Source organism: Numida meleagris, chromosome 14 (genome assembly GCF_002078875.1).
Source record: "Numida meleagris isolate 19003 breed g44 Domestic line chromosome 14, NumMel1.0, whole genome shotgun sequence".
NCBI lineage: Eukaryota > Metazoa > Chordata > Aves > Galliformes > Numididae > Numida > Numida meleagris.
Window position 1 is genome coordinate 9,560,440 of NC_034422.1, and position 24,589 is coordinate 9,585,028.

General features: G+C 51.9%; 2 protein-coding genes and 1 long non-coding RNA gene across 4 annotated transcripts in view; 1 reads left to right on the plus strand and 2 right to left on the minus strand.

Annotated features, from left to right (window-relative positions):
- Positions 62–11,455, minus strand: MLEC (malectin). The gene is made up of 5 exons (XM_021412676.1): positions 11,214–11,455; positions 8,130–8,308; positions 6,580–6,756; positions 6,372–6,429; positions 62–5,897 (listed from the first exon to the last, which is right to left on the minus strand). Exons 1-5 carry the CDS (start codon positions 11,404–11,406, stop codon positions 5,668–5,670), a joined length of 837 nt encoding a protein of 278 aa, XP_021268351.1. The 5' UTR covers positions 11,407–11,455; the 3' UTR covers positions 62–5,667.
- CABP1 (calcium binding protein 1) overlaps positions 12,778–24,589 on the minus strand; it is a 28,474-nt gene continuing 16,662 nt past the window's right edge. The window contains exons 1-6 of one of the 2 annotated variants that reach the window (XM_021412675.1): positions 23,933–24,082; positions 20,395–20,425; positions 19,612–19,755; positions 18,334–18,443; positions 17,775–17,922; positions 12,778–16,273 (exon numbers count right to left, since the gene is read on the minus strand). In XM_021412675.1, the coding sequence (XP_021268350.1) occupies positions 16,248–16,273; positions 17,775–17,922; positions 18,334–18,443; positions 19,612–19,755; positions 20,395–20,425; positions 23,933–24,025 (552 nt within the window). In that variant the 5' untranslated portion in view covers positions 24,026–24,082 and the 3' untranslated portion in view covers positions 12,778–16,247. Of the gene's footprint in view, positions 16,274–17,774; positions 17,923–18,333; positions 18,444–19,611; positions 19,756–20,394; positions 20,426–23,932; positions 24,083–24,589 lie in introns of those variants that run through there. The other variant, XM_021412674.1, reaches the window with a different exon arrangement.
- Positions 16,258–17,788, plus strand: LOC110406326. The gene is made up of 3 exons (XR_002443422.1): positions 16,258–16,395; positions 16,497–16,657; positions 17,669–17,788. It is a non-coding gene; the product is annotated as an uncharacterized LOC110406326 (long non-coding RNA).

Consider the following 24,589-nt stretch of genomic DNA (forward strand, 5'->3'; position numbering starts at 1 on the left):
GATGGATGCGAAGTGGCCCCGAGCCCCGGCCCCGAGAACAGAGCGACCACCGCAGCCCAGCGACAATAGAATTCCGTTTATTTTCCTTTCGCACACCGCTGGTCGAAACCGCCGGCAAGTCGATTTCAGAACATTCCCTCCACCCAACACCGTGGGGGAAATGCAAAAATAAAGCAGCTACCGCGTACCAAAAATAAGATAGCCCGCCCTCGCACCCGCCCTCTCCCCCAGAACAACTCCGCAAAGCCCCTGCCATCAGAAATAGACATCTGTGCTTTCCACCCAGGGCCCGACCAAAAAAAAAACATCACTGCAAGTTGTGGCGATGCAGAGCGATGGGCAGAGACAGACAGAACCCCTCCTGCAAACACGGCGAGCAGCGTGACCGCCACGCGCTCTGGGGCCTCAGCGCCAACCGGGGCCTCCCCCAGCACCGGGCACGGCTGCCCCAACCCAGAGCCTCCAGCCCCAGCACCGTGCAGGCCGCTGCCCCCGGCTCAGCGCCATGCTTCTGCCCCTGCCCTCGGAGCTGCTGCATGGAAGGGGCTGCTCCTGGAGCAGGAAAGCCCCGAACACACAAAACCCCCACAGATACCGTGAAAAATCCATCTCCTGTGTCACCATCGGGTTTCCAGATGATGTTTCACTCCAGCACGGCAGCAGCTATCGCGTGACAGGCAGCACAGCCCCCTGCACGGGATGGGAACAACGGAGCACAGCTCACCTTCCTCCGACTCCACTCGCCCCTCACCTTCAGACCTCCATCACACAAACTCTTTAGCAGAGATCTTTGATGTTAGCAAAAGATTATTCGCATTTTCTACTCGGCCAGCGCTGTTTCTACGAGGGAGGAAAGCACTTCTGTCGTTGACTGTTTTTTTGTTTTTTTTTAATATATTTTTTTTATTTTTGTATTTTTAAATAAAGCACTTTTTGGGAAAAAAAAAAATCAGAACCTATCAAGAACCTGCAGTAGTCCCACTGCTCAGCCTGGGGACAGCACCGCCACACCCCTCCCCCTCCCACACCTTCCCCCCAATCTCCAAAAATAGTATTTAATATACAGCAATAAACTCTGAGCAAGCCAGAGTCCCGGAAGACATGGACCTGCTTTCAGCAATCCCGTCCCAGCACCATACAGCACTCGGGGACGAATCCATTCGGACCAAGCGGAACACATGTGCCCCAGCCCACCGGGCTGGCACGAAGCAGGGAGCAGCACAGGAGGCCTGCTCTACACAACCACGTTTCTGAGCCCCAGCAGCTCCAGCCCGGCGTTGTGGCTGTGCCGTTGAGAATATTGTCTGAGCCTACGTGGGACCAGCCAGAGAGGACGGACTGGTGGAACCAGGCTGACGTTAAAAAAAAGCATCCTTGAATTGTATTAGACTTTGGCATTTGTTGTGGAGATGCAGAATAGCCAGTAGGTAAATGAGCTCAGTGCTGGCCCAGCTCCCATTTCCCTTGGATTCTCAGCGAGGATATTTCCCTCCCCACCACATGAGTGCACAAAGCAGACAGATCTCTCCCACACTGAAGCACCAAACAGAACCTGAAACACTCAGTACTTTGCAGCTGCTCCGAATCTGGCTCATATCAAGGGCTGAAGCTGCTCTGCTGGTCCTCTCCCTCCTGCTGCTGTTTTCCATCAACAAAGGGCCTGCTCAGCCACGCTTTCAACACCAAGACATCTCCCTGGCTGCCGCCATCTCACTTTAATGCAAAGGAAGGCCAAGGGGCACGTGTGGGCCTCTGCTCCCTGGGGCAGGGGAAGCTCTCAGCAAGTGACCCTGGGGAGCAGGACCCCAGCCACACCCCGCAGGCAGAAGCCATGAGCACCAAAGGACTACCAGGACACAGCTGCAACTCACTCTGCTCTGAGCTGCACAGACACGCAGGCACCATACTGGCTAGAAGCTCTCCATCCCACCTTCAGGGGATTCCTGGGGCAGACGAGACCTGAAAGAGCTCTTCCAGTTCTTCTATCCCCTGCTACGCTTTTTTCCCCATTGACTTTGAGGGCTGGAACCAAAGATTCTCGCTCACAGTTCTGTGCTTCAGCTGTGACCTCCAGAGCTGGCATCAAGGGACACCGAGACAGCCCCCAGCTGATCACACGGGCAGGGAATGTCTGTCCCTTGGGCAAAAAACACCACCACAACCCGGAAGCTCCTTTTTTTTTTAAAAAAAAAAAAAAAAAAAAAAGCTTCTTCAAATGGACTTTTATTCAAAGCCCGACACAAAGGCACCAAAAAGACAGGAATTCATTTGGCTTTCTGCTCCCTGCCACCTGGGATACTCAAAAGGGTCAGGGCTGTCGTAGGTACACACACAGAATGCCCTGGCTTGAAGGTACCAAAGCAGAGAGTACAAACAGTGAGACGACTGCCAGCTGCGCCTCTGCACCCCCAGGACAGAGCGGAGGGGCTGATAAGGGGTAATTCAATCAGCACTACCCTGGGGCTGGATCCAGGCCCAGAACATTATCAACAGCATTGCCTCACCTTTACTAAGGGGAAGCTTTATTCAAATTGCCTTATCTGCCCCTCTCTGCACAACCACTCCAAGCACTGAGCCAGGCTCTGTTCTGGTTCTGCTTCCCACACTGCTGCACAGAGACACACTCTACATTCGCCTGCTGATGTGTGCAACAAAGCACGAAGAGTCTTATCTCTAACTGCCTTCAGTTAAACACTGCCTTGGACATTCCCTCAGTCACCCCTGCTGGAAAAATCACAGCCAGCCCAAATGTTTCCTTCCCCATGTCAAGCCAGGTACTTCATCACACCCATCTGGCTGGCTCGCAGGTGCCAGACGGATGACAAGGGAAGCCAGACTGAGTGTGTCCTCCCCATACTGTCCTCCTGTGTTCCCACACGCTTTGTTTGATGGCTGCTTCTGAGCCAGACCTATCAGGAGAGGATGGACCAACGAAGAAAACAACTCCCATCACCATAAGGGGTCAGAAGTTCCCCAGTCACCTGGAGAGCTAACACCAGCTTCGCAGCAGTGACAAAAATGCATAAAGCCAGAGCCAAAACAACTAAGCTGAAGCCAAGAAGACTGAACCATTTCTACTCCATATTCTTATTCAAATGAGAGAAATTCATTTGAACTGAGAAAGCAGAATACAGTAGACCAAACCCTGCACAGCTTTCCCTTAGTGGGGCTGATGGCACCAAGGAGGTCCCCTGGTTGGCAAGAGAGGTGGGGATGAAGCACCCTACAAGAGTAGGGCACACCTACATGCATAGCCCTGCTCTCATCCTCTGCTGCAAGATGCAGAGGTACCTGGGAAGCCACAAGAAGCTGAGTGACTTCTTGCTGCAAGGATGCTCAAAAAAAAAACCAAAACAAACAAACAAAAAAACCCAACCACCAACCAAAAAAAAACCCAAACCTACAATGCCTGCAGGAGAACAGCTCCTTACAGAGAAGCCTGCTTTCAAATCCAGGTTCTTTGCTTAACAAATCAGGGCAGTTTATGCTTCTCAGACTGATAAAGATCTAAATGTCTCTATGCTCCAGTTAGAGCAATCCAAAAAACATCAGGGAATCTTTGCAGGCACTGCCACTAAACAAAACACAGCTCCTACTGAAGACTTGTATACACACTAGGATTTTAACAGCACCTAGAAGATGAAGCAAACAACTTCAAGCTTACTGCCCTTTCATCCCTGGGTTTGCTCTTAAGATCTGCTCTCTCGGAAGCCTGCCTTCTCCTTCCAAGTGTGGTAGGGACTCTCTCGCACGAGCAGAAATAGTCACGGTCTGGAGAAGCAATTGGAGAGAAGTTATTTAAGCTCATTTGCTTGCTTTTTAGCACTCAGAATAATGGTCAGGCCCACTGCAGTGATGTATGCTACCAGAAAGCCAAGGTTTGGTGCCACTGCTGCAGAAATCAGCACTGTGACACCTCCTCAAGTTCTCGTTTCAGGGCCCGTGAGCTGACAGCTCGTATCACAGCTTGAGGGCAGTGAAGGAGTAAAAGCTTCAGCTGCTCTGGCCCAGCAGAAAGGCTGCCCCTCAAATTCCGCTGACCCTTCTCAGCTCAAAGAAAGGCTGAGCCACTGCACAGGATCAAACCTGAGAACAACTGCTAGGAAAACTCGGGTGCAGGAAGGAGTGGCAGCAAAGACGCAGCTCAGAGCAGCTGCACCAGGCAGAGAACACTTATAACAACAAGACAGCATGAGGTAAAGCTCACCAGGACTGAAGGTGACCCAGCCCCATCTGGGCTAAATCCTTCTCCTGAACACAAATGCCTCCTTAGCCACATCAGAGGCCAAGAGCATGGGAACCAGCTCCTCAGGGCCAGCAGCTCCAGGCCAGGAGGTGCAGTGAGGGCTTTCGCTCTGCTCGGACCGTCAGTCAGGCACGGGCTCTACATGTGGAAGCAGAAGCCTCTTGCAGAAAGATCCCTGGGGGAAGGTGGGTGACCTGGCTCACCAGCCTGTCACCAAGCAACAGTGAAACCGATGGGCCTTGTCTCTAGTGCTCTGCTTGCTTCCAGATCTCTGGAGAGCCACAAACCAGCTTGTGCTATCCTACTGAAGCGTTGGACGTCTGCCCCTTGATATGCAGAAGGCTGTGCTAAGTGCAGATGCTAACCAGCTCTGCGCTTCTCCCCATTGCAGGCAGGTCTGGTCTGTTCAACAGGGAGCGAGAGCTCGCAGGAGCATCCCTGAGGTTGCTCTGCTCTGTCCCGTGTCACATGCAGCAGGGGAACTGACTGGTATCAAGCTTAAGGAACAAGGACCTCCTATTTAAGCCATTTGATTCTCAGCTTCTTCTGATGGACAGGTCACTTGCTAAAAAGGGCAAAATAAGAAACTGGGCTTAAAATGAACCTTTTAAAATAAAACAGTACTAAAAGAAACAAAAGCCATAATCAATACAGAAAACAAGAGCATCTGATCAGATGCAAACGTCAGCCTTTCGCAGGCTACAGCGGAATCCCTCTGCAATGGAACTAACATCACAATTGTCAGACTAGGAAAGTCTCTCCCATCTGGTGCAGCAAATCAGGCCAGATAAATTCCTCCTCTCCTGGCGCAGTCTGCACTCTTAGGAAGGGAAACGTCCCCACAGAGGCTGAGTGGCCAGCTGGAGCCTCGGTATCTTTACGCAGGCAAGTACCATACATTGTGTTGCACATTCAGGGAGATGCTGAAGAACCAGCCTTTGTTCTCCATAGTTGCTAATCACCCAACGGCACCACAACACTTCCATGCTCCTGGACAAAACATGTACCCAGGCCTTGTCATAAGAGCTGCTTCCCCGCTTAGGGAACTGTATTCCACCCAGCAAAGGCAGAGATCTTGCAGCACGCAGCTTTCCTTCAGTATGGGATGTGGCCCAGGACTGCTGCCATCAGCTTCCAATAGCCCAATACACAGCCAGCCAGGACTCAGTTCACTCTTGGATGCCCCAGGGAGGATCAGAGGCTGCACATGGTGCGATGGGGAAGGCAAGGGCCTTGCTGCTTGCTGGCAGGGGGAAGGTAAGTTTCTTCCTCTTACCTGGACCTGCTATTCATTCCAAATGAATCACCTTTTTTGTTTGTTTGTTTTCCTTAAATTATGAACAATATGGAGAAATTGAAAGCAACCGTGTTTGGTCCAACTCCTTCCCTCCCAGCCCCTTGGCTGATGCTCTGTAGGGCTCTCACAACCGGCAGAGGCAGAAGAGGGTAGGAATGAAGACACCAAAGGCCACCAATATAGGGAACATGAGGCTGCTGTTGTCTGAGGCATAGGGGTTTGGTGTGCGTGGGCCTGATTGAACCCGGTTCTTATTTGCCTGTTTTTTAACGCTGGAGCCATCATCATATTCATCCTCATCGTCGTCCTCTTCTTTTTTCTCTAGACCTGGGTGCGGCTGCAGCTTTGGAACATCTGTGGAACAAGAAAAACAAAGTTACAAGGAGGCAGGATGTAACCCAGGAAACCTCCTTGTCCTCGGAGGTGAGGGAGGAAAACAAAGCTCCAGGTAAGAAACGCTTAACTACTATCTAAAAAAACTCCATAAACTACTTGTCCGCAGGGCTGCTGCTGACATCCAAGGCCAGAGAGAATTCAACTGCAGCTATAGCTGAAGACTGACCAGACACGTTCCTTTCTCCTCTACCCCATGGGCAAGAAGTCTTGTACCAAATTCATGCTGCTTATTCTGAAAATGACAGCTTAGTGCACTCACAGAGGAGAATGCTAGACACCTATCTCATTCTGCAGCTGCACGCTGTGGGAACTTGCTGATAGAGAAATCATTTTGGCGTAGGTAGGTCAGAAAGAACTATGATCTCATGGTCTGAGAAGCAACAGGCCGATCTCCAAGGGGAAAGAGCCTTCTGGCTCAGAAACTCTGCTCACCTTCCACTGTTCCTTGCAGGATGTACAGGGCGCAGATTTTCGGATTGTCATAGTAGCCCTAGAGAAAGCGAAGATGGAAGTCAGTGCTGCAGCGTAATTCAAGAAACAATCTCCCCACCTACTACCACCTTCCCCACAGCTGCATCACGTGGCTGGGAAAGAAAAGGGAAAAGGAAAATCAAGGCCCTGGCCAGCAAAGCCTCATTACCTTTACAAACTCAATATGAAGCTTTCCTGTGAACGTGGAAACCTCTCCCTGGACACTCAGTTTTCCCTTTTTGATACTCATGGGAATGATCTCATCGTGAGCTGTGCTATGTCCAACTCTGTCAAAAATGTCCAAGTCCTTCACCACTACGTGGCCATTCAAGCGAACATCAAATACCTTCGGGGTGGAAGAAATGACAGCGTCAGAACAGATTCAGGCATGTGACAGTTGAAAGAGGAAAAGAACAGGAAAGGTCTGTGTTTGACTTGCACCCAGAACAAGAGAGCACTGCAGCATGCACTGTACCACCACACATTCTCCACTCCCTTGTGAAGGATTCAGAGGCCAAGAGCAGCCAGGTAAAGACACTGAGGCATGAAGGTTGCTTTCAAATATCCTGAAACTTGCCTCTTACTTTTAACATAATTCCTATGCCTGCTGTTCAGAACAGAGGACAACACAGTTCTGTTCTGTTTTTCCTCATTTTCTTTCACAGCTTTCCACCACCTGCTGGCTGAGGACCAGCTCCTACCAGCCCAGGGAGGCTGTGACACACCATAGCCAGGGAGCGAGGGCATTTCTAACAAACAGCCCCAAGCAAAGCAGGGAACAGGAAATGCGCTGGTGAAGCTACTGACAGGATGCGGGGTTTGAAGGAGATGAAATGATCAACTGCTAACCACATCTGCAATCAGAGTGAAAGTCCTCCTCGGGGCCTTAATGACTCAAATTTCGTGCAGCACCTGGGGAATCCCAGTAGAACCACATGAGGGAAGAAGAGCCAAAGATGTCTCAGCTTAATATGAGACTGCTTTTTGCATCCTTTCTGTAAACCAGCCCCAACAGTTCTGTTCCCTGAAACACTTCTCTGGCAGGATGGCAGCACAGTGTTTAACAAGGGCTCTAAAGCAGCTGACAGAGCTAGGGGAAAGCCAGATTCAAACACGCACTTCTCTCCCAATTTATCACAGGGTGTTGGGTTCTTTGTGCTCTTGCTTCCACATCTTTACAAGAGAGATTTCAAAAGCAGGGAAGGATTATTTATCTCCAAAGAGCTTTGATGAGGGTTGAATTTAACTCTGTGCCTGCAGTGTCGTTTTGAACCATTACCAACTGTTACTGCACTCGTACAAATTGTCTCAGTCGTTTATTTAACCCAGATCACTTCCCTGATTCAGTATGTGCAATACTTGCTCCAACACAGGCATGCAGTTGCATCAGGCACAAGCAGCCAGGGAAAAAGCAAAGACTTCTCAAAGACAGCACAGCCTAAACAGATCACAAAAATCCAATGCTATTTATGTGTCGTTGCACATGTTTGAATACTCTTGTAATGCAGTTTTCCAGGCCAAATGTGTATCTGTCATGTGGAAGAGAGTTCCACATTTCAAACCACCCTCTTAGGAGCTCCACAGATGAAGTTAACCAGTAGTGCCTCACTTCACTTTCTCCATGCAAAGCGTGCAAAACAGCAGAGGCAACCCGGGCATACACGGCTTTAACCATCAAAGAAACAGGAAAGCTCAGAGTGGCACAGAGCTGTTGCTCACCTTCTGTTGAGACTGTGCAAAATAGACTTCTGCAAACTTCAACACCAATACGTAGTCACCCTCTTCTTTGATGGGCACTTCATAGCCAAAGGTTTCCTCATTGTAACGCTCGGTCTGGTACAGAATCTGATCTTCTGCGTTGGACCGCAGGATCGGCAGTTTCATCCCATAGTCAGAAGCTGGATTTCAAGCACAAAACAGTGAGAGGAATGGTTAATTTCCGAGGAACATGAAGAGATGCTTTATTTACACCTAAGTGCTTAACTCCCACACTGGCCTTAGCACTCACTGCCCTAGTGAGTCCCATTTTCACTCCTTGGTCTGGTCAGGAGAAGGCACTACTGGAGCAGAAGCAGAAGCAGCCAAAACCCCTGAACCTGGGTCCTGCAGAAAAACAGGTCTGGACCTGCTGCAGTCCGAGAGACTAAACTCACACACACAGTTTCAGAAAGAAGAGTTGGTTTCACAAACAGGGCACAGAGCCAGAAGACTTGGCCCCAGACTCCCGCTTCAAAGAGGAAAAACGCCTAGAATATTTTTACAACATTTTCAAAGTATAAACTCTGAGTACAAAACCTAAGCAGTCACTTTAGGACTGACTGGAGTCATTCATTCAGCAGGTTTGAAGTTAGGAGGCGGTGGCACTGGGTTTTAGACACTCACCCTCCAGCAGCAAAAACCTGGGGGAAGGCAAAAGGGTGAAAAGCAGCAGATAAAACCTACAAAACCCTTTCTTTTCACCACAGGCAGGCAGTACACATGAGCCTGAAGACAGGTAGAAGGAGGCAGGAAAAGTACATAAGGGTTTTGAGAGTAGCTCCATCTCACAGCCACTCAGCTGAAACAGGCACCAACTGCAGGCATCTGAACAGCCCCCTAGGAAGGGCCCAAACAACATCACCAATAGCTGAGAAAACAACAGAAATCATAAAATTTGCCTCTTCTTGCTCCCTACGAGCTCCCAGGAGCTCTGACCCTGACTTGGTGCTCTGCTGAGGCAGGGTTACTGTACGAATGCAAACTGATGCGTGCCTTGAGAGCTCGGAGCAGAATAATGCCTCAGCAAAGCAGGAGGGAAGGCTGCGGGCACATGCTGCCCACTGGCACCCCAGCCAGCAGAAGTTGATCCAGACCAAGTTATCTACTGACACTTGCCACTTCCACCCCTATTTCCATGGGAACAGACACTGCGTTGGCCAAGACAAAGCAAGAACTTCTAACCCAGCACGTATCGCCAAAGATGGAGCCAATGCAAACGAGCAAGAGGAAATTAATGCCAGTTCTTCGTCTCCTGTTTCACACGCAGCTACTCAGGCAATCTGACATGCAGCTGCTCTTTGCCACTCGAACCAGGGCACAAAGACTGGAGACTCTAATCAGCAGAAATACAGAGGGTGAAAAGTTTAACCTGTCCTCCCACACAGACATCTCCGGCCAGCTACAGATTACAGCAATCGCAAACCAACGACTCCACAGAAGTCAGCTCCCATTAGAGGAAAGCCTGCGTATAAAGGAAGCCCATTAATAGCCAAGAAGGTAACTGGAGAGGAAGAGCTGCCACCCAAAGGACTGTTGACATAGCCACGAAAGCGAGCTTGATTTCCCACTGCATTAGGTGTGCTCAGAGGCAGCTCACCAAGAGACAAGTGCACGCGTTCCGGACACGTAATTGCCCTCAGCACATCCTGTTCCTCGGGGCTCAGCATCTGGACTGAGGCTCGAGAAGCCCAGAGGTGAAGTGTTGCCCCACATCCTCCCCTCCCAGCCCGCCACGTATTCCCAGTCAGCCATTACACGCCGATCTACACAGAGAAGCCTGGCATGAACCAAACAATTGTGCAATAAAAAGCCATTGAAGGAAACGCAGTTAATAGCTCAAAGGGGTAAAGTCTTCTTGGCCGCGCCTGGCACCGCTGGCTAGAGCAGGATTACTGGCAGCCTGCTGTCCAGAGAACACAGGCCTTCCCCAAAGGAGGAGCATGTCACAGCGTGCTCAGAAAAGACCCTTTTTTTCCTCCTGAACTCAGAAATAAGTCCACGAGGACGTTCTCCTTCTGGTCACACATGAGAAGCGTGCATAAGGAGCTGACCCACACTGATCAGCACAGCTCACGTGACCAAGGCACGGGATGAGAAGCTAAGAGCCTCCATTAATATTTAAATGTGACCATGGTCCACACCACGCGCAGAGGGCTCACCGTACCGCACGGCGCTGCTCCCTACACAAGGCCCTAGGGCACAGGGCAGCCCTCACCCACACAGCGAACAAACTCTGCGCTCCTGCACTCACCTGCAACCGGCAGCAGGAGCAGCTCAGCACAGAGAACCTTCCAACGCGTTCATGAATCGACTGAGATCTGGCTCAGCGATTATCAGAAACGGGCAAACTCATAAATCCTGAGGGGCTTCGGGGGAAGCATGGCAAGGTAACCCACGTGCCAGTGTACCACCAGCTCTCCAGCTACTAGCAGACAGAAGCCTTCAGCGATTCGGGAGTTGCAACAGCTGAGAACGGCTTCTCCAGCCCTGTGCTTCATCCCCTGCCCCTGTACTTGCCGGCGACACGGGGCTGCGCCGGGAGCAGCCGAGCTGCGGAAGGACAGCGAAGCAGAACCCGCTGCCACCCCCCCGCGAGCAACGCGGGCTGGCAGAGCTCGCAGTGGAAACTGGGGTCTCGCAGTGGAAAAAAGGCAAACGGGAGCCAGGCGGCCGCACGTTGCCGGTCTGGCTGCCTAAGCGTTCACGTCACCTTCCCAGGCGAAATTCCACTCCGCTCCACGAGGAGCGGGGAGGCAGAAGGAGGCAGAGGGAGAGCAGAGCAGCGCTCCTCCGGCACGGCCCGCACCACGGCTGCCCGCAGGCCGCGCTCCCCCCGAGGCCGTCAGCGCCCGACACCGCAGCCCCGCGGGGACACGGACGGGCCCTGCGCGGCGGGGCTCGGGGCAGCGCCGCAGGACGCGGGCCCGGACGCCGCCGTTACGGACGGGCCCCGCCGAGCGCTGAGAGCGGAGCGGGCCCGGGCCCTGCGGCCCTCCCCGCCCGGCCCCCCAGGGAACCGGCGGCGCGGCCCCCCCGCGGCCTCACCTCGGCCCACGCGGCCCTCGAGCGGGTCCTTGCGGAAGTGGATGCCGTTCACGTCCACATGGGCATCGCCGCCCGCGTTGACGGCCCAGACGACGCTGTCGGCGAGGCCGCCCGCTGCGCCCCGTAGCAGCACCAGCAGCAGCAGCAGCAGCAGCACCGGCAGCGGCGCCCCGCGCGCCCCGGCGCCCACCATCTCGGGCTCCAGGCGCTGCGCCCGCCGCCCGCCCCTTCCTGCCGCCGCCGGGGGGCGCCCTGACCCGCTGCCGGGGCGGGCCGCGCGCAGACCAATCCAGAAGCCGCGAGTGGAATATTAATACTAGGGCCCTTTCCTACTGGGCGGCCTCACGACGTTATTTGCATATTCATGAGGTGCTCGACCAATGGGGGACGGGAGCGGGAGAGCAGGCCCGTCTGGGAGGCGTGGGGACACCGGCGGGAGGCGTGCCCGGCGGGAGCGGAGCGGCTGTGGGTGGGCTGCTCAGCGCGGGGAGCGGAGCCGCTGACAGCGAGCCGGGACTACCCCGGGCCGGTACCGGTACCGGTCCGCCTGAGATGGAAAGCGGCGGCACAAACCGCAGAGACGGCATGAAGGTGGCTCCCGAGCGGGGCCCGCAGACGGACGAGCCGCCCTCAGGGCCGGGCGCCTGAGGAAGAGCCCCGCCCCCTGCGCTCCGCCAATCAGAGAGCTCCAGCGCGGCCCGAACGCGAAGCACTGTGGGACGGCGGCGGGAAGCGGGAGCCTGGCGGGTTGCCGGGCAACGGGGGCAGAGCGGCGGGAGCGCCTGGACCGGCTCGGAGCCTGCGGCTGGGATAGCGGCCCGGTGCCCCGGAGCAGGCAGCGGCTGGGCCGCGGGCGGAGCGCCGTGCCACACCGGGAGAGCAAAGCGGCGGCGAAGGGGGGCGGGCCGTGGGGGGCGTTACCGGGGATGTCACTGAGCGCGGTGCCGCTCCGAGCCCGCTGTGCCCGCACTGCGCTGGGAAAGGGTTTCCGCAGCCGCGAGGTGGCTTAGCGAGCTGCATCCAGGGGAAAAAAAAGAAACAAAAAAACCGTGCACACGTGCGTTCAGCAGCTGGTTCCTAGCAGCGCCCCGGCTCGGACAGGCCCCAGCCCCGGCAGGGCACCCGGCCCCGCTGTGCCGGTGACCCGGGCTGTCCCCGCACGCTGTTAGGGAGGGAACGCGAGCAGCCGTGCTCAGAACAACGCTGTCCAGGTGGCGAGGCGGAGGGAGGCCTCATTAGCGCTCATCTGTAACCGATTACAGCCGATCCTTCCTAATCACAGAAGATTTCTCATCTTAAACCGATGCGCTTGGGCCAGGAGGGTGACTTCTGCAAGCACTTCAGTGCTTTGTGTGTCACCAGGTTAGTGCCGTGAGCAATGGGCACAGAGCGAGGAGGGGGCAGTGCAAACGATCGGAGAGAGCTGGGGCGGAGGTCAGAGCAGCACAGCCACGGGTGCGGATCCTCCTGCTTCCAGCCGTGCCACCGGGCACTAACGCAGCTCAGCCCTGCCTTGGGAGCGTCAGCCAAGGGCTTCTGTGGCTGGGGGCCCTGGCAAGGCCCCTGCACGTCTTGCTGCAACGTGCCAGCAACTCTCCCTTCATGCTCTGCTTCCCCTCCATCTGAGGGCTCAGCCTCGCTAGCTGGCAATGCACTGAGCATTGCAACACCTCCTGTCAGAGCGTTTTCCAGTAACTAGCCTGGATGATTATTTCCCAATAATTAGCAAACTATCTTGAAGCAAGAGGGATTAGCAAAGCAGCAAGTGAGATGGGGCCGTGGCACTGCTCGTTTGGGTGCAGGAGAACTTGCTCTGCTCCATGGCCACTGGCAGTGGAAGGTGGGTGTGCTGTGTTGGCCCACACCCGTGATGTCCCACACTGCTGCCCCATAATTGTTACCTGCAGTCACTAATGGCCTGGATGCCAGCTTGCACCCCAGATGTCAAAGGCTCTGTATGCTGCTACTAATCCATTGCACCACCCGGTCCCTCAATGCAGACAGAATTTACACCAGTAACCTACAAGAGAAAGGCTCAGAATTGCCTTCCCAGTCCCTTGATCTCCCTGTCCCCTGGCAGCTGTGCTGAAATAACTCCCATATGGGAATTAGTCCCACCTGGTCTGCAGCCCTGGTGATCCACATATGGGGCATGTGATTTGAGCATTAGCCATTTCCTGCGGGGAAAAAAGAGATCAGGATTCAGGATATCTAAAAAGAGCAATGGAGACGTGTGGGGCAGAAGCAGACCTCATGGCTGCAACAGAGAAGAGATATTTGAGAAGTCAACATGAACCAGCCTCACTGCCTGAGCTGGATCCTGGCCGACCACACGGGGCTTGTGTGCCTGGAGGGACCCGCTCTGCCTCGATGTCTGGAGCTACTTGGAAGGCTCCCTGGTAGGGGTCTGAACATGAGAGCAAAAGGATTATCTCTGGAATTAGATTATTTAAATTGGAACTTTAATCTCTGGCCCCGCCAGCAGAAGAAAATAAGAAAACTCTCTGGGATTATTTGGGTTTTGTTATGTAAACAAAACCAGCAAGAGCTTGTGGCGGAAGGACAAAAATGAATGCTTGGAGATGTGCCCTGTCTGACCTGTTTGATGTATCACGGTAAAACCTGGAAGGACAGAACTGGAGGTCATTTGGCAGAGGCTCAGCTTTCCTCGAAAGCAGCTGTGGCTCCAGGACTGCCACAAAGGTGCCCTGTGGCCACCTCTACCCTGTGCCTGCACCCCAGTGCTTCTGGGGAAGGCAGACACAGCCCTGCCAGGCTGCAGACACAGGGACCCATGTAAGTTAGCAGGGAACATCCCCAGCCACCGTGATGCTGTGCTTGTGGGGGATCCTGTGCAGTGCGGATCGCTGCAGCCTCCAGAAATAGGTTTATGTTTTTAAATAAATTAGGGTTGTGTCCTGCAATCTGCCACTGTGGGCAGAGCAACCCGTTGGTTCAAGTGGCCACTGTTCCTGTTCCCACCAATGCTTGTTGGGTTTCTGCATGCCAGCTCTGGCACGGGGCATGTGCCTGGGTTATTGCTGGTCCCTGCGGGCAGCCACAGTCACTGTGGCACACAGGCCAGCAGCACATCCATCCTCTCAGCATACACGTGAATGCTTCTTCCTCAGTGGGCTCCAATGTAAGTAAAGCACGTCTGCATGCTGACACAAGCCTGAACGGGTCTGACTCCTCTGCAGTATTGCCCTAAGCACACACACAGCACACCAGGACTCTGGACTCTGCTCAGTCTATCACCCTTATCCTCCCTTAAGCACAATACAGCTGCTGTACCAATAAATATGGAAGCCTGTAGCTACATATTTTCCACTTTCTCAGCTCAGACACACATTTCTAAGGTGACCAGCTACACAGATAAACAGGCACAGGGTCTGCATACACCCACTTGCAAATAAACTTGTTTGCTGCACTGCCAGGTACCTACTTGTATTCCCTGCTTTTGCGCATGCACACACACAAACCTTTGCCAGTGCATGCGCCTGTACAAACGCTGTTATGCACACATACAAGGAGAAACACAGTTCTTCATTGCTGGGATATCAGTCGTTGCCGCAGCTATGCTTGTTGGCACAGCAACAGGAAAGCAGAACAGAAAATCCCCCTTTGGGATGTGGATTTGTAGACCCTGATAATTTGAGAGGGGGCTTGGGAAGGGAGAGACCTGAGATGAAGAAAGCAGAAGGGTATCAGTCCCTAATCTCCAACTTGGAGGAAGCAGGCAACGGGGAAAAGCAGCCCCCAGTTACACTGAGCAGCCTACAGCAATCATGATGCCTTTTGAAGCCAAGCAGAAATTAGTCCTGGTAGCTCGTGACAGAGCCTCTGCGTAGAGAAAAGGGACAACTGCAAGTCCTGCAGGGTAGGAAAAAGGAGTGGGAGGTTGTGAGGAGCTTGGGGAAAAGAGGAGGATGAGGACTGGTGTGTCTGGATGCAGCAGGCAGGGAAGCTGCTGCATGGTCACTGCTATGGATACGTGCAGCGTTCTTAAGTGTGATCAAGCCAGAGAGTGGGGCCTTGCCACACAAGGAGTTCACAGGGTTCCTGGCCAATCCTCAGCACCAGCAGTTACAACACAGGCCCCACAGCGCAGCCCCTCACTGTGCATACGCTGACAGGTTTGAAATGGTCCACAAATGGGAGGCTAGATGTGGCTGCCTCACCTGGTGCCATTTCTCCCGTTGCTCCTCACCCCGAGGAGCTCTCACTTGCCCCTTTGCGGGGGGGGGGGGTGGAGGGGGGGGAGCCAGCAGCAGGGAGGGCAGAGCCCAGCTTCAGGCTTTGTGGCTGGCAGGGCCTCCCTGTCCCGCAGCCAGGACTGGCCCCCGCACCCTGGTGCAGATGCCAGAGTGTGTATCTGCCGCAGCCCTTCCCCCCCAGCCCCACCGCTGCCTCTCACACGGACATCCAGGCTCCACATCATTTCAGCGTGCATATTTATCGCTTTCCCCCCACAAGACATGTATTTGAATTTACTTCTGGTAAACATAACCACGGGAGATGCAACTTTGTGCCGAGGAAGCATAAATAACTCCACACAGATAGACACACACACGTAGACAGCAAACACAGACAGGGTTCACCAAGGGAAACCAAGAAGTGCAGAGCACGCCCTGAGGCTGCCACCAGTTCCAATGGCTTTGCTCTCGTCCACCAAGCCAAGAGGGTTTATCCTGCTCTTGCTTTGCAGCAGCTGGTGGGAGAATAAAGCTGGGGAGGAGGAGTTTAAAGTTGCAAATAACCCATGAAAGCATCATGGCAAGTCCTGGCTCTGCAGTTTCCTGCAATCATCTCAAAGGAATGGTTCCAGTTATAGGAAGTCGTAAGTCTTTCACAGTGTGAAAGGGTGGAGGGGCATGGGGACCACCGTGAGGGAGGAGCAGCAGGTCATCTTGCAATGTCCCATTTGCAGCCAGCCGATAAACCTTCCTGTGGGAACATCGGGGCTAGATGCTCCATCTAGGTCCTCTTCTGCCCTCTCTAAGGTGCTGATTTTTCTTTAGCTGAGGATAATCTTCAACGGGACATCATGCGAACAAACTCTGCAACCAACAAGAAAAGACAGGACTGAAGCAGAAAACATCCATGGACCCCAGCCCAGCTCTCATTCCCTGGAGATACCACGCAGCCAGAGTGACACTGAGGGCCCGCATGCTGCCAGTAGGTTAGTGCCATTCCATGTCTGGCCCTGGAGAGCTCACACAAAACGGGCTTTAATCCTTGCGTTAGGTAAGGTAATGTGATCTCCCCATTTCCTCTGTACAGCCTTGTTTGCACCAGCAACTCCTTGGAACAAATTATTGCGCGTTACCTCCCTTCGCTGTAATTTCAGAGCACGTTGGTTTGTAGCCTTGGGATGACAGCAGCAGCTCTCAGTCAGCCTGCCACTTGGAGGAGACCCAGTGCTGCAGAGCGCTAGTGTTCTGGTAGGTACCAGTGTTTTTGAAAAGAAAAGTTTGCTTTGATGGATTACTTGGTTTTGAAGATACAGATTAACTGGAAGGATATCCTGGATCTATTTCTTCACCACCCTGCAGCTTGTGAAGTCAATTACAAGAGTTAAAATCGAGTGTAGATGCCATCAAATATAAATGTGTTTTCATTCTACACTTGAATTGACCGGAAATTAATAACTGCAAAGAGGAGGGGAGTGGAAATTACCCCCTTGGCTTCTCTTTTTCCATTGATGGAGCTGTCCTTTGACAACTAAAGCAGTAACTCACTGAGAAAATGATACTAGTATTTCATGTATTTTAACTGTCTAACATAATTTAGCTGCGGGGAACAAGGAGAGCTACTGTCATGTAATCAGACAGTGCATTAGAGCAACTGCACTAGGAAAACAAGCAGCCTGCCATGTTCTTGTGCCTTCCAACTCTTATATATGCTTAATTGTTTGATGATACCAACTGCTTTCCTTGCCAGGAATCCTGAGCTCTATTAACATCACTCCTGCCATGTCTAATGGCCAGGATAGAACCATAACCAATCTTATTCTTTCCAATTCCTTCTGGCATGGGAAGTGGGAGAAGAAATGAATTCTCTCTAGGATTTAACATGACACCTCTAGATCAGATATCTACAGTGTTAGTGACACATCCAGCGTGTGACCAACTTCTGCCATAAAGGTACGGAAACAAAATCTCTATAAACCCAGATAATAAGGTGAGCCAGAGGAAATGAAGGGTGCAATGCAATCTCCAAACATACACCGGCCTCCTCACAGCTCTTGCAGTAGATTTAGTGGAAAGAAAATGCCCCCTAAAAAGAAGTCTGGCGCTGCATATGAGCAGCAGAAGCTGTTTCTCTGTGACAGGACATATCTCTTTCTATCTTAGAACTGTGGAGGCCTGATTGAAATTGCGATGCAGCACAAGAAGATACATAAACGAATACTCTGCTGAGGAATTATTTCTTTTTTTTTCTCTGTGCTTCAGATACGTGGACCCAGAGCATGCAAATCTTCCTCTCTGCTTCCACCTCCGAGCTGAAGTTCTGACTCACACGAGAGCAGATGGACAGGGAGCATTCATCCCTTCTCACCTTCAAAGTCAACACGCCCATCTCCATTCAGATCCACGTCCCGGATGATCTCTTCAATGTCCCGATGACCCACCTGCTGCCCTAGGAGCTTCTTCATGGCTTCTCGCAGCTCACTGGTGCTGATCTCCCCATCACCGTTAGTGTCAAACTGCAAGTACATGAAAAATAACAGCAGGGCAAATGCAGTTAAGGGAAATGGATCTTGCATTGGGTTGGACTTTGTACTGTCCTGCTCTTGAGTGCCCTATTTTTCCTGCATGCTTTTTGTGTCCCTCTTTTTCCTCCTTCAGGTTCCTTTTGGTCTGGATTCAGTCTGTCTTTTCTCCTCAGAAACCTCTCATTACAACTGTGTCTGCACCAGCTTTCCTCTTCCTTGCCTCAAGAGCTCCCTTATCTTAGTGTTTTTCTCTGCTCCTCCCTTATTTCATGCCTGGCTTGGCTCTTTCTCAGTCTTCCACTCTGCTGCTCTCTCCTCCTCTTTTCTTCCCCAGTAGGTCTTCTCTCTTTCCTGTCTCCTGTCGCTCACCTCTCTGGGGGGCTCATGGTAAGAAGCACTCACCTCTCTGAAGGCATCACGGAGCTCTTTTACACCAATCATGTCTGCAGTTTCTGCCAGCAGCTTTGGTCCCATCAGCTCAACAAAATCTTCAAAATCCACATGGCCGCCCACTTGGGATAAGACGAAAGACTTTGTGTCAGAACTCCATTCTTTAGCCAAGCCCAGCAGTCCCTTTGCACTTCTGCGTGCTCCAGAGGGCTTGGTTCTCCCAGAAGCAAAGCACAGAAGGTGCAGGATAGTGGAAGGAAAGCAGAGGTACTTTTACAACGTCTTGTATTTTCTGGACTGCAGGATAGGTAGAATGAGCCCAAGCTACTTTATCCTCTGCTGCCATGGATTGTCACATCCTTATGGCATCACGTACCAAGAATTAAAGGCTTGCTCCTACTACAGCTTATAGCAACCATATGCTGTACCTGAGCCAAAGGGTATGGCAAGGGCACAGCATGATGTTCCTGCATGGCCTGGGCAGTGCCATGAAGCAGTGTCTTGCTCCATCAGCTGTGGCTAACATATGCCCAACTGTTTATTCATCATATTTATCCTTTTTCTTGTTTGTCCTCTATCAGAAAGCTGGCAATAACACTCCCCAGTTCCTAATCACTTGTGTGCCATAGCTATCAGCTGTTTTTTGTGTGAACAGTCGTATATGTTACAACTACTTCTGTTCCCTTATCTCTTCTACATAGGCCTACGTCAAAAATAACATGCACTAAATATTCCTTTTCCCACCTGGCTAAGGGTTACGTCCCACACTGCCACAGACAAATGGTGACAAAAACCAGCGGTGAAAGTCAAGGGGCACAAACAGTCACAGTGGATCAGATGCATTTGCAGCATTTTGCCTTGACTCCACCAGCACAACTCACAGACAATCCGCAGGCACACAGCCAATGCACGAACACCCAGAGCAGAGTGAACAGCCCATCCACCACCCATTCTGACCAAAGCTTCTCCATCTTCCCTATCTCCTTCTTTAGTATGGTGCCATCTGACACCAGCTTCAGTGTGATGACATCCACAACATGTGCACTAATGTCTGACTGTCCAAATCAAGGGCAGTTTTACACCTGACAGACTTAAGCATGGGGGACAGCTGTTCCACACATTGTTCACATAATGCAAGATGGTAGGGTGCAAAAAATGAGGATGAGAAAAGAGAGGGAAAGAAAAAAAGAAAAAGAAAAGGAATGGAAACAACATGAGACTGAAGCAGCCCAGAGCAGTGATGTGGGGCACAGCAGCCACAGGGGGTACAGGTAGGTGGATATTACTCACAGTTCATGTTGATCTGCTGGGAGAGTTCTATGAGCTCCATCTCTGTAGGCATGTAACCCATGGTTCGCATGCAGTTCCCCAGGTCCCTGCAGTTAATAAACCCATCCTTGTCTTTATCAAACTCCTTAAAGGCTTCTCTTAATTCTGCAGAAGTGGATCCAAAAAGAATGATATTGTCAGTGACAGCCTGAAATACCTTTCCAAGAAACCTCCCCAGAGCCAGCAGCACTTTATGAGGCCTGACTCTCCAAGATACTGCATATTTTCAGAGCAGATCTTCCTATGAAGAAGCAATGACTGAAGCAATGTTAAACTCTTCTATCAGCAACATTGTTGACCCATTCATTACAAGAAAGCGTGCTTCGACTGCAGGGGCTTTGGAGTATCATGAAAGAAACTGGAAGAAGTAAGTTTTCCCATCTTTTACCCCTGCACTATATTCCATAGCCCTCACTGCAAGGATCAGCTTCCTTAGAGCCAAACTACTGTGTCATGCTCTACAGTAGTTCCCGTGGGAGCTGGCTGTACAGCAGTTCTCTGACAGCCAATCTCCCATTACCTCACTTATCCTCCTACCTTGAAGAAGCTGCATTAGGTGTAAATTCCTCCACAGTCGGCACCGTTGCAGTTTTACATAATATTTCTTTTGCTGGGATTGCCAGGAATTATTGCAGTCATTTGCCCCAAATTATTTAACCCCCTGGGGGCCAAGCTGGAACAGCCAGCCAGTACATTCTCACTGGACAGAGAGAAAGATGACACATAAGGAGTGACAAGTTTTACCTTCAATTTCTTCTGGACGCAGTTCTCTATCCTGCAAAAAGAGAACAGGCTACGTTGCAGTCATTTGCTTGCCACAGACAAAATTTCAGAACAGCACAAGTTGGGGCAAACAGTTTTGGGGAGAAGCCAGAAAGCGAGAGAAGAAACAAGAAGGTGATGACATGTTTAATACCATCTACCTAGCTTCTCTGTGGAAGCCCCTCTCCATCCCATCTGCTGGACAGGGCCGTGATGGATGCTCCCCCCAAACAAAGAAACCTGGGCCAGCACAAGCCTTGCGTGTGGCCTCCCCACCTGACAGCGCTGTATCACAGGGCTCCTCACGTCATTCCCCAGCATCAAGTCCTGGAGCACAGCCTGGCCCTGCAGCTGCTCTAGGGCCCTGGTTGTGTTTCCTACCTACTGCAGCTCCTGTTGAAACAGCCAGATCGAAACAGCTGGAAGCTGCTCCTGCCACCAGAAGCTATAGCACTGTCTGCTTGGATCCCTGCCTGATGCCCGTGGTGCTAGCGGGACAAGGACAACCAGGAGCTCTCCTCCAGCCAATGCCCCCGTGCCATCTCCTACAGTCACCCACCCCAGGAAGACAGGAGCTTTCCCCTTCCCCCCCAGCCTCACACAAGCATTTCGGAACCAGGCATGAAGGCAGACACACAACATATACATCCTCAAGGTCATCTACAAACAAAACAGGACAAGGATTCACCATGTTCAGGAAACACTGCAACATCCAATTTGAATTTCTTGGAAGAAGGGGAAGGATATAAAAAAGTATAGGAAAATTCCAACACTGCACCAAGAAGAAGAGACGAGCATGGAAATGCACTGCTTTCTGGTTTAAATGCCCTTTCTAATTCCTCTCATGGCTCCCAGGCAAATCCAAAACATCAGAGAATTTGGAAACACAGAAATGCAATCTCTTTTGTCGTCTGACTCGGCTTTTCCCCTCAGCCATGGGGAGTTTCTCCTTGCCTTCCAGGTGTCCTGCAGTCTCACCACACACGTCCCTGGAGACAGTGCCCTTGAACGGTTTGAGAAGAATGATCCTTTGCTATGTAACCACAGGCTCCTCTGGAAACTAATGGCGGCTGCTCAGAGTGCACAGCAAACTAGGACACACGCTGGTTTACGTCTATGCAAAAGGGGGCTGTGCCAGAGCAGTGACCAGCTTGCCACTCATAACCTTCCCAGAGGCATCTCTGCACTGGATGGAGCTGTCAGAGCGTGCTGGCTCTGCAGCTTCATCCTTCACAGACCTGGTATTTTCAAACATGTCATCCCATTTGTTCTGCTTTCATTAACACCAGGCAATAAAGCAGCCCCACCCCCACGTACCGGATGCAGGAGGCTTTATTGCCCTCCCGCCTCAGATAAAGCAGCAGATGAGAACCACCGTGGGCAGTACCCGACACCGCGTGCACCTCTTTGCAAAGAGCTCACAAACATCGGTCCCCGGGGCTCCCGCTGCGCTCGGTGCAGCAGCAGCTGCAGGGCTGTGGCTGCCACCGTGGTACCGACAGCCGCGGTCCTGCTGTCTTGTGAGAGAGCCCGAGGACGGGCCCAGGCCTTCCTCCAGCACAGCCATCACGAGCCCGTCCTCCTCCCCGCTCACCACGTTGCAAGCAACATGACCGACACGTGTCAGAAGTGAGGGCTTCAGCACCGGCTCTAATTCCGCACACCGAGGCATTCGCGCTCGCAGGGCTCCGAGCATATCTTTGCACATGCAGATTCTACCATCAGGGAGCCACAGGCTGCGAATGCAAAAGGAGGAGGAGGGTTTACATCCCTCCAAAAATGTGAGTCAAGTGGTAACTAACGTCAGGAAGAGGTTTTCTGGTTTAAATTTGAAAAAAGAATTTGAAAAAAAAAATGATAAAGGAGGAAAATAGCTCGAGAAGAAACGGGCTGAATCACTCTAACGCTTTTGGAGAACATATGGAAAGAGGAATGCAACTGTTCGGAGTTCAGATCCTAACCATGAGCAGAGGTGACCCTCAGAGAGTTCATTTTACATAATGGTCTTACTCTCATTTATTTCTCTTCCATGCACAATAAATCCTGTTGGCCTAGAGAGTCAGTAAAAATAAAGCTGTTTATCGGATGCACTTATTCTACAACAGGGCAGAGACATCACTAATCCTGTTTTGGAAACATCTTAGGGTACTCAGAGTTTCCAGGGCCTGAGCATGGATACCAGTCAGCGCGAGCCTTCTGCGAGATGCTGGGCCCGCTTCCTATGCTGGGAGCTCTGTCCACTGCTGGTCCCTGCGCTGGTGTCAGGCTGTCACGCCTCGTGTTTTAATGAACTGCCTCAAGGAGTGCGATCACTTAGCGGCTGAAGATTAAGGAGAACAAAATCCCTTTGATCAATAATGACTGGCTGCCGTTCTTTTTTGGGTTGCCGGTTGAAAATGAGGCTTCAGAAATGAAGATCTGGGTGTCTCCTACAGCTGTACATAACCGTGTCAGTGCACAACTGTGTAAGGCATTTCTTAGAGGGGCAAGAGAGCTCTGCCAGGCAACCGGGGTGAGTTCTGTGTTACCAGAAGAATGTGAAACGCACTGGGTTAGTGCGTAACAATGCGCGTTCTCACTCATCAGGTTTCTTTGTGCATGTCCTTAAGTATGTGATTATCAGAATCAAACTTTATGTGCAAAAATACACCTTACTTCTTGAAAAGATATGATACTGGTGTGCATGTCCCTGTATATTTAACACGTCCACGTGTATACATTTGAATTTACATACAAATATATTTTTTCGTTGTTCATATGTAGATACACATGAGCACAGTCACAAATAGGTGCGACTGAGTGGATGGATGTGTTTTTGCTGTTTATCTGTGTGTGGAGGCAATAGCTTTTGGCCGTCTGGCACTATTTACCAACATGAGGACAGACTGATGTTCTTCGGTTTCTTTGGCTGGGAACGCTGCAGTGTCAGGCTGCGTATGAAAGTATATGAGAGCCTGCATTTGGGTTTCTGCGAGGAGGCAGATGCGTGCCCATTTCTGCTTGTATTAGCGTGCTCGCTGTGAGCTGACAGGAACAGTAACAAATACGGGCATCTCAGTGGGACAGCTTGTTCCCAATATGGATGCCCTGATTTGCATGTAAGCAACTATTTAGCCTTAAATGCTAATCTGAGCCTCTGGGAATGTGAGGTGGATGTCTTGCTGGAACAACAGCTTTGAATACTGGACTCCTCCGGAGTCCATCTGATTATGTATAGTCCTGAGGTCCTAAGTTCTTCCCCTAAACCCATGGAACTTATTTGCTTGAGTTTAGGCTTTGGTCTATCTTTCACAGCTGCGCTTCTAGAATCCCCCTGACTTGGTGTTTAGGCACAGGGATATCTTTGCACATCCTTCAGGTTAGACATTTGCTTGTGATTGTATTTGCTGGAGCCGGGATGCTGGAGACCCGGGGCTGGGGGTTACAGAGCTCCACGCACACGGAGCACGTGGGCAGCATCCCTGGCTCACGTCCACGTGGCTTAGTGCGTGTCTCGCCCGGCAGGGTGTAACTTACGTACAGGCTGCCTGTTTTCTGCGAAGCCCTTCCTCAGGAAGATGCATGCTGGCCCCAGCAGGTTGTGCATGACGGCGCAGTTCTGGGCCAGCACCATGAGCGGACCCTGGTACTCCGACGGCCCCTCTTCGCTCGTCTGGACAGCCTTATAGCACGTCTTCTCCTCATGGCGGATCTTCCCAGCCAACCAGCAGCAAGCAAACAACACAACAGAGGACGTTACCTCCCTGTCTCACCCAGCCTTTCCTCCGAAGATTTACTGAACCGCCTCGCAGAGCCATTATTGCTAAATTTCCTTCATCTGGTCCACGCTGCGTCCCCCCCACTGATCTATTATGGTCTGGATAGAAGCAGTAAGTCCAGCAGTTCGCTTTCAAAAGCTGATAGAAGTACAGCCAACCGGGAGAATTTCGCTTTGAAACCACATCAAACTCTCAACTCTCACATCTACCCAGAGAGAGCCCAAAGGGCCGAGCTCCCACTGCCGGCTCCAGAGTTAATGACTCCTCCAGCGAGCTGCGAAGGCCAAGCACAGCCCAGCACAACGGGACGCGTGCCCTGGGCGAAGCTGCTGGCAGAGCCACGTTGGCCAGGGCCTCCCCAGGAGGTGAGGCAGGGCCTCCCCAGACACTCTGGCTTCACTTTACATTTCAACAGCCAG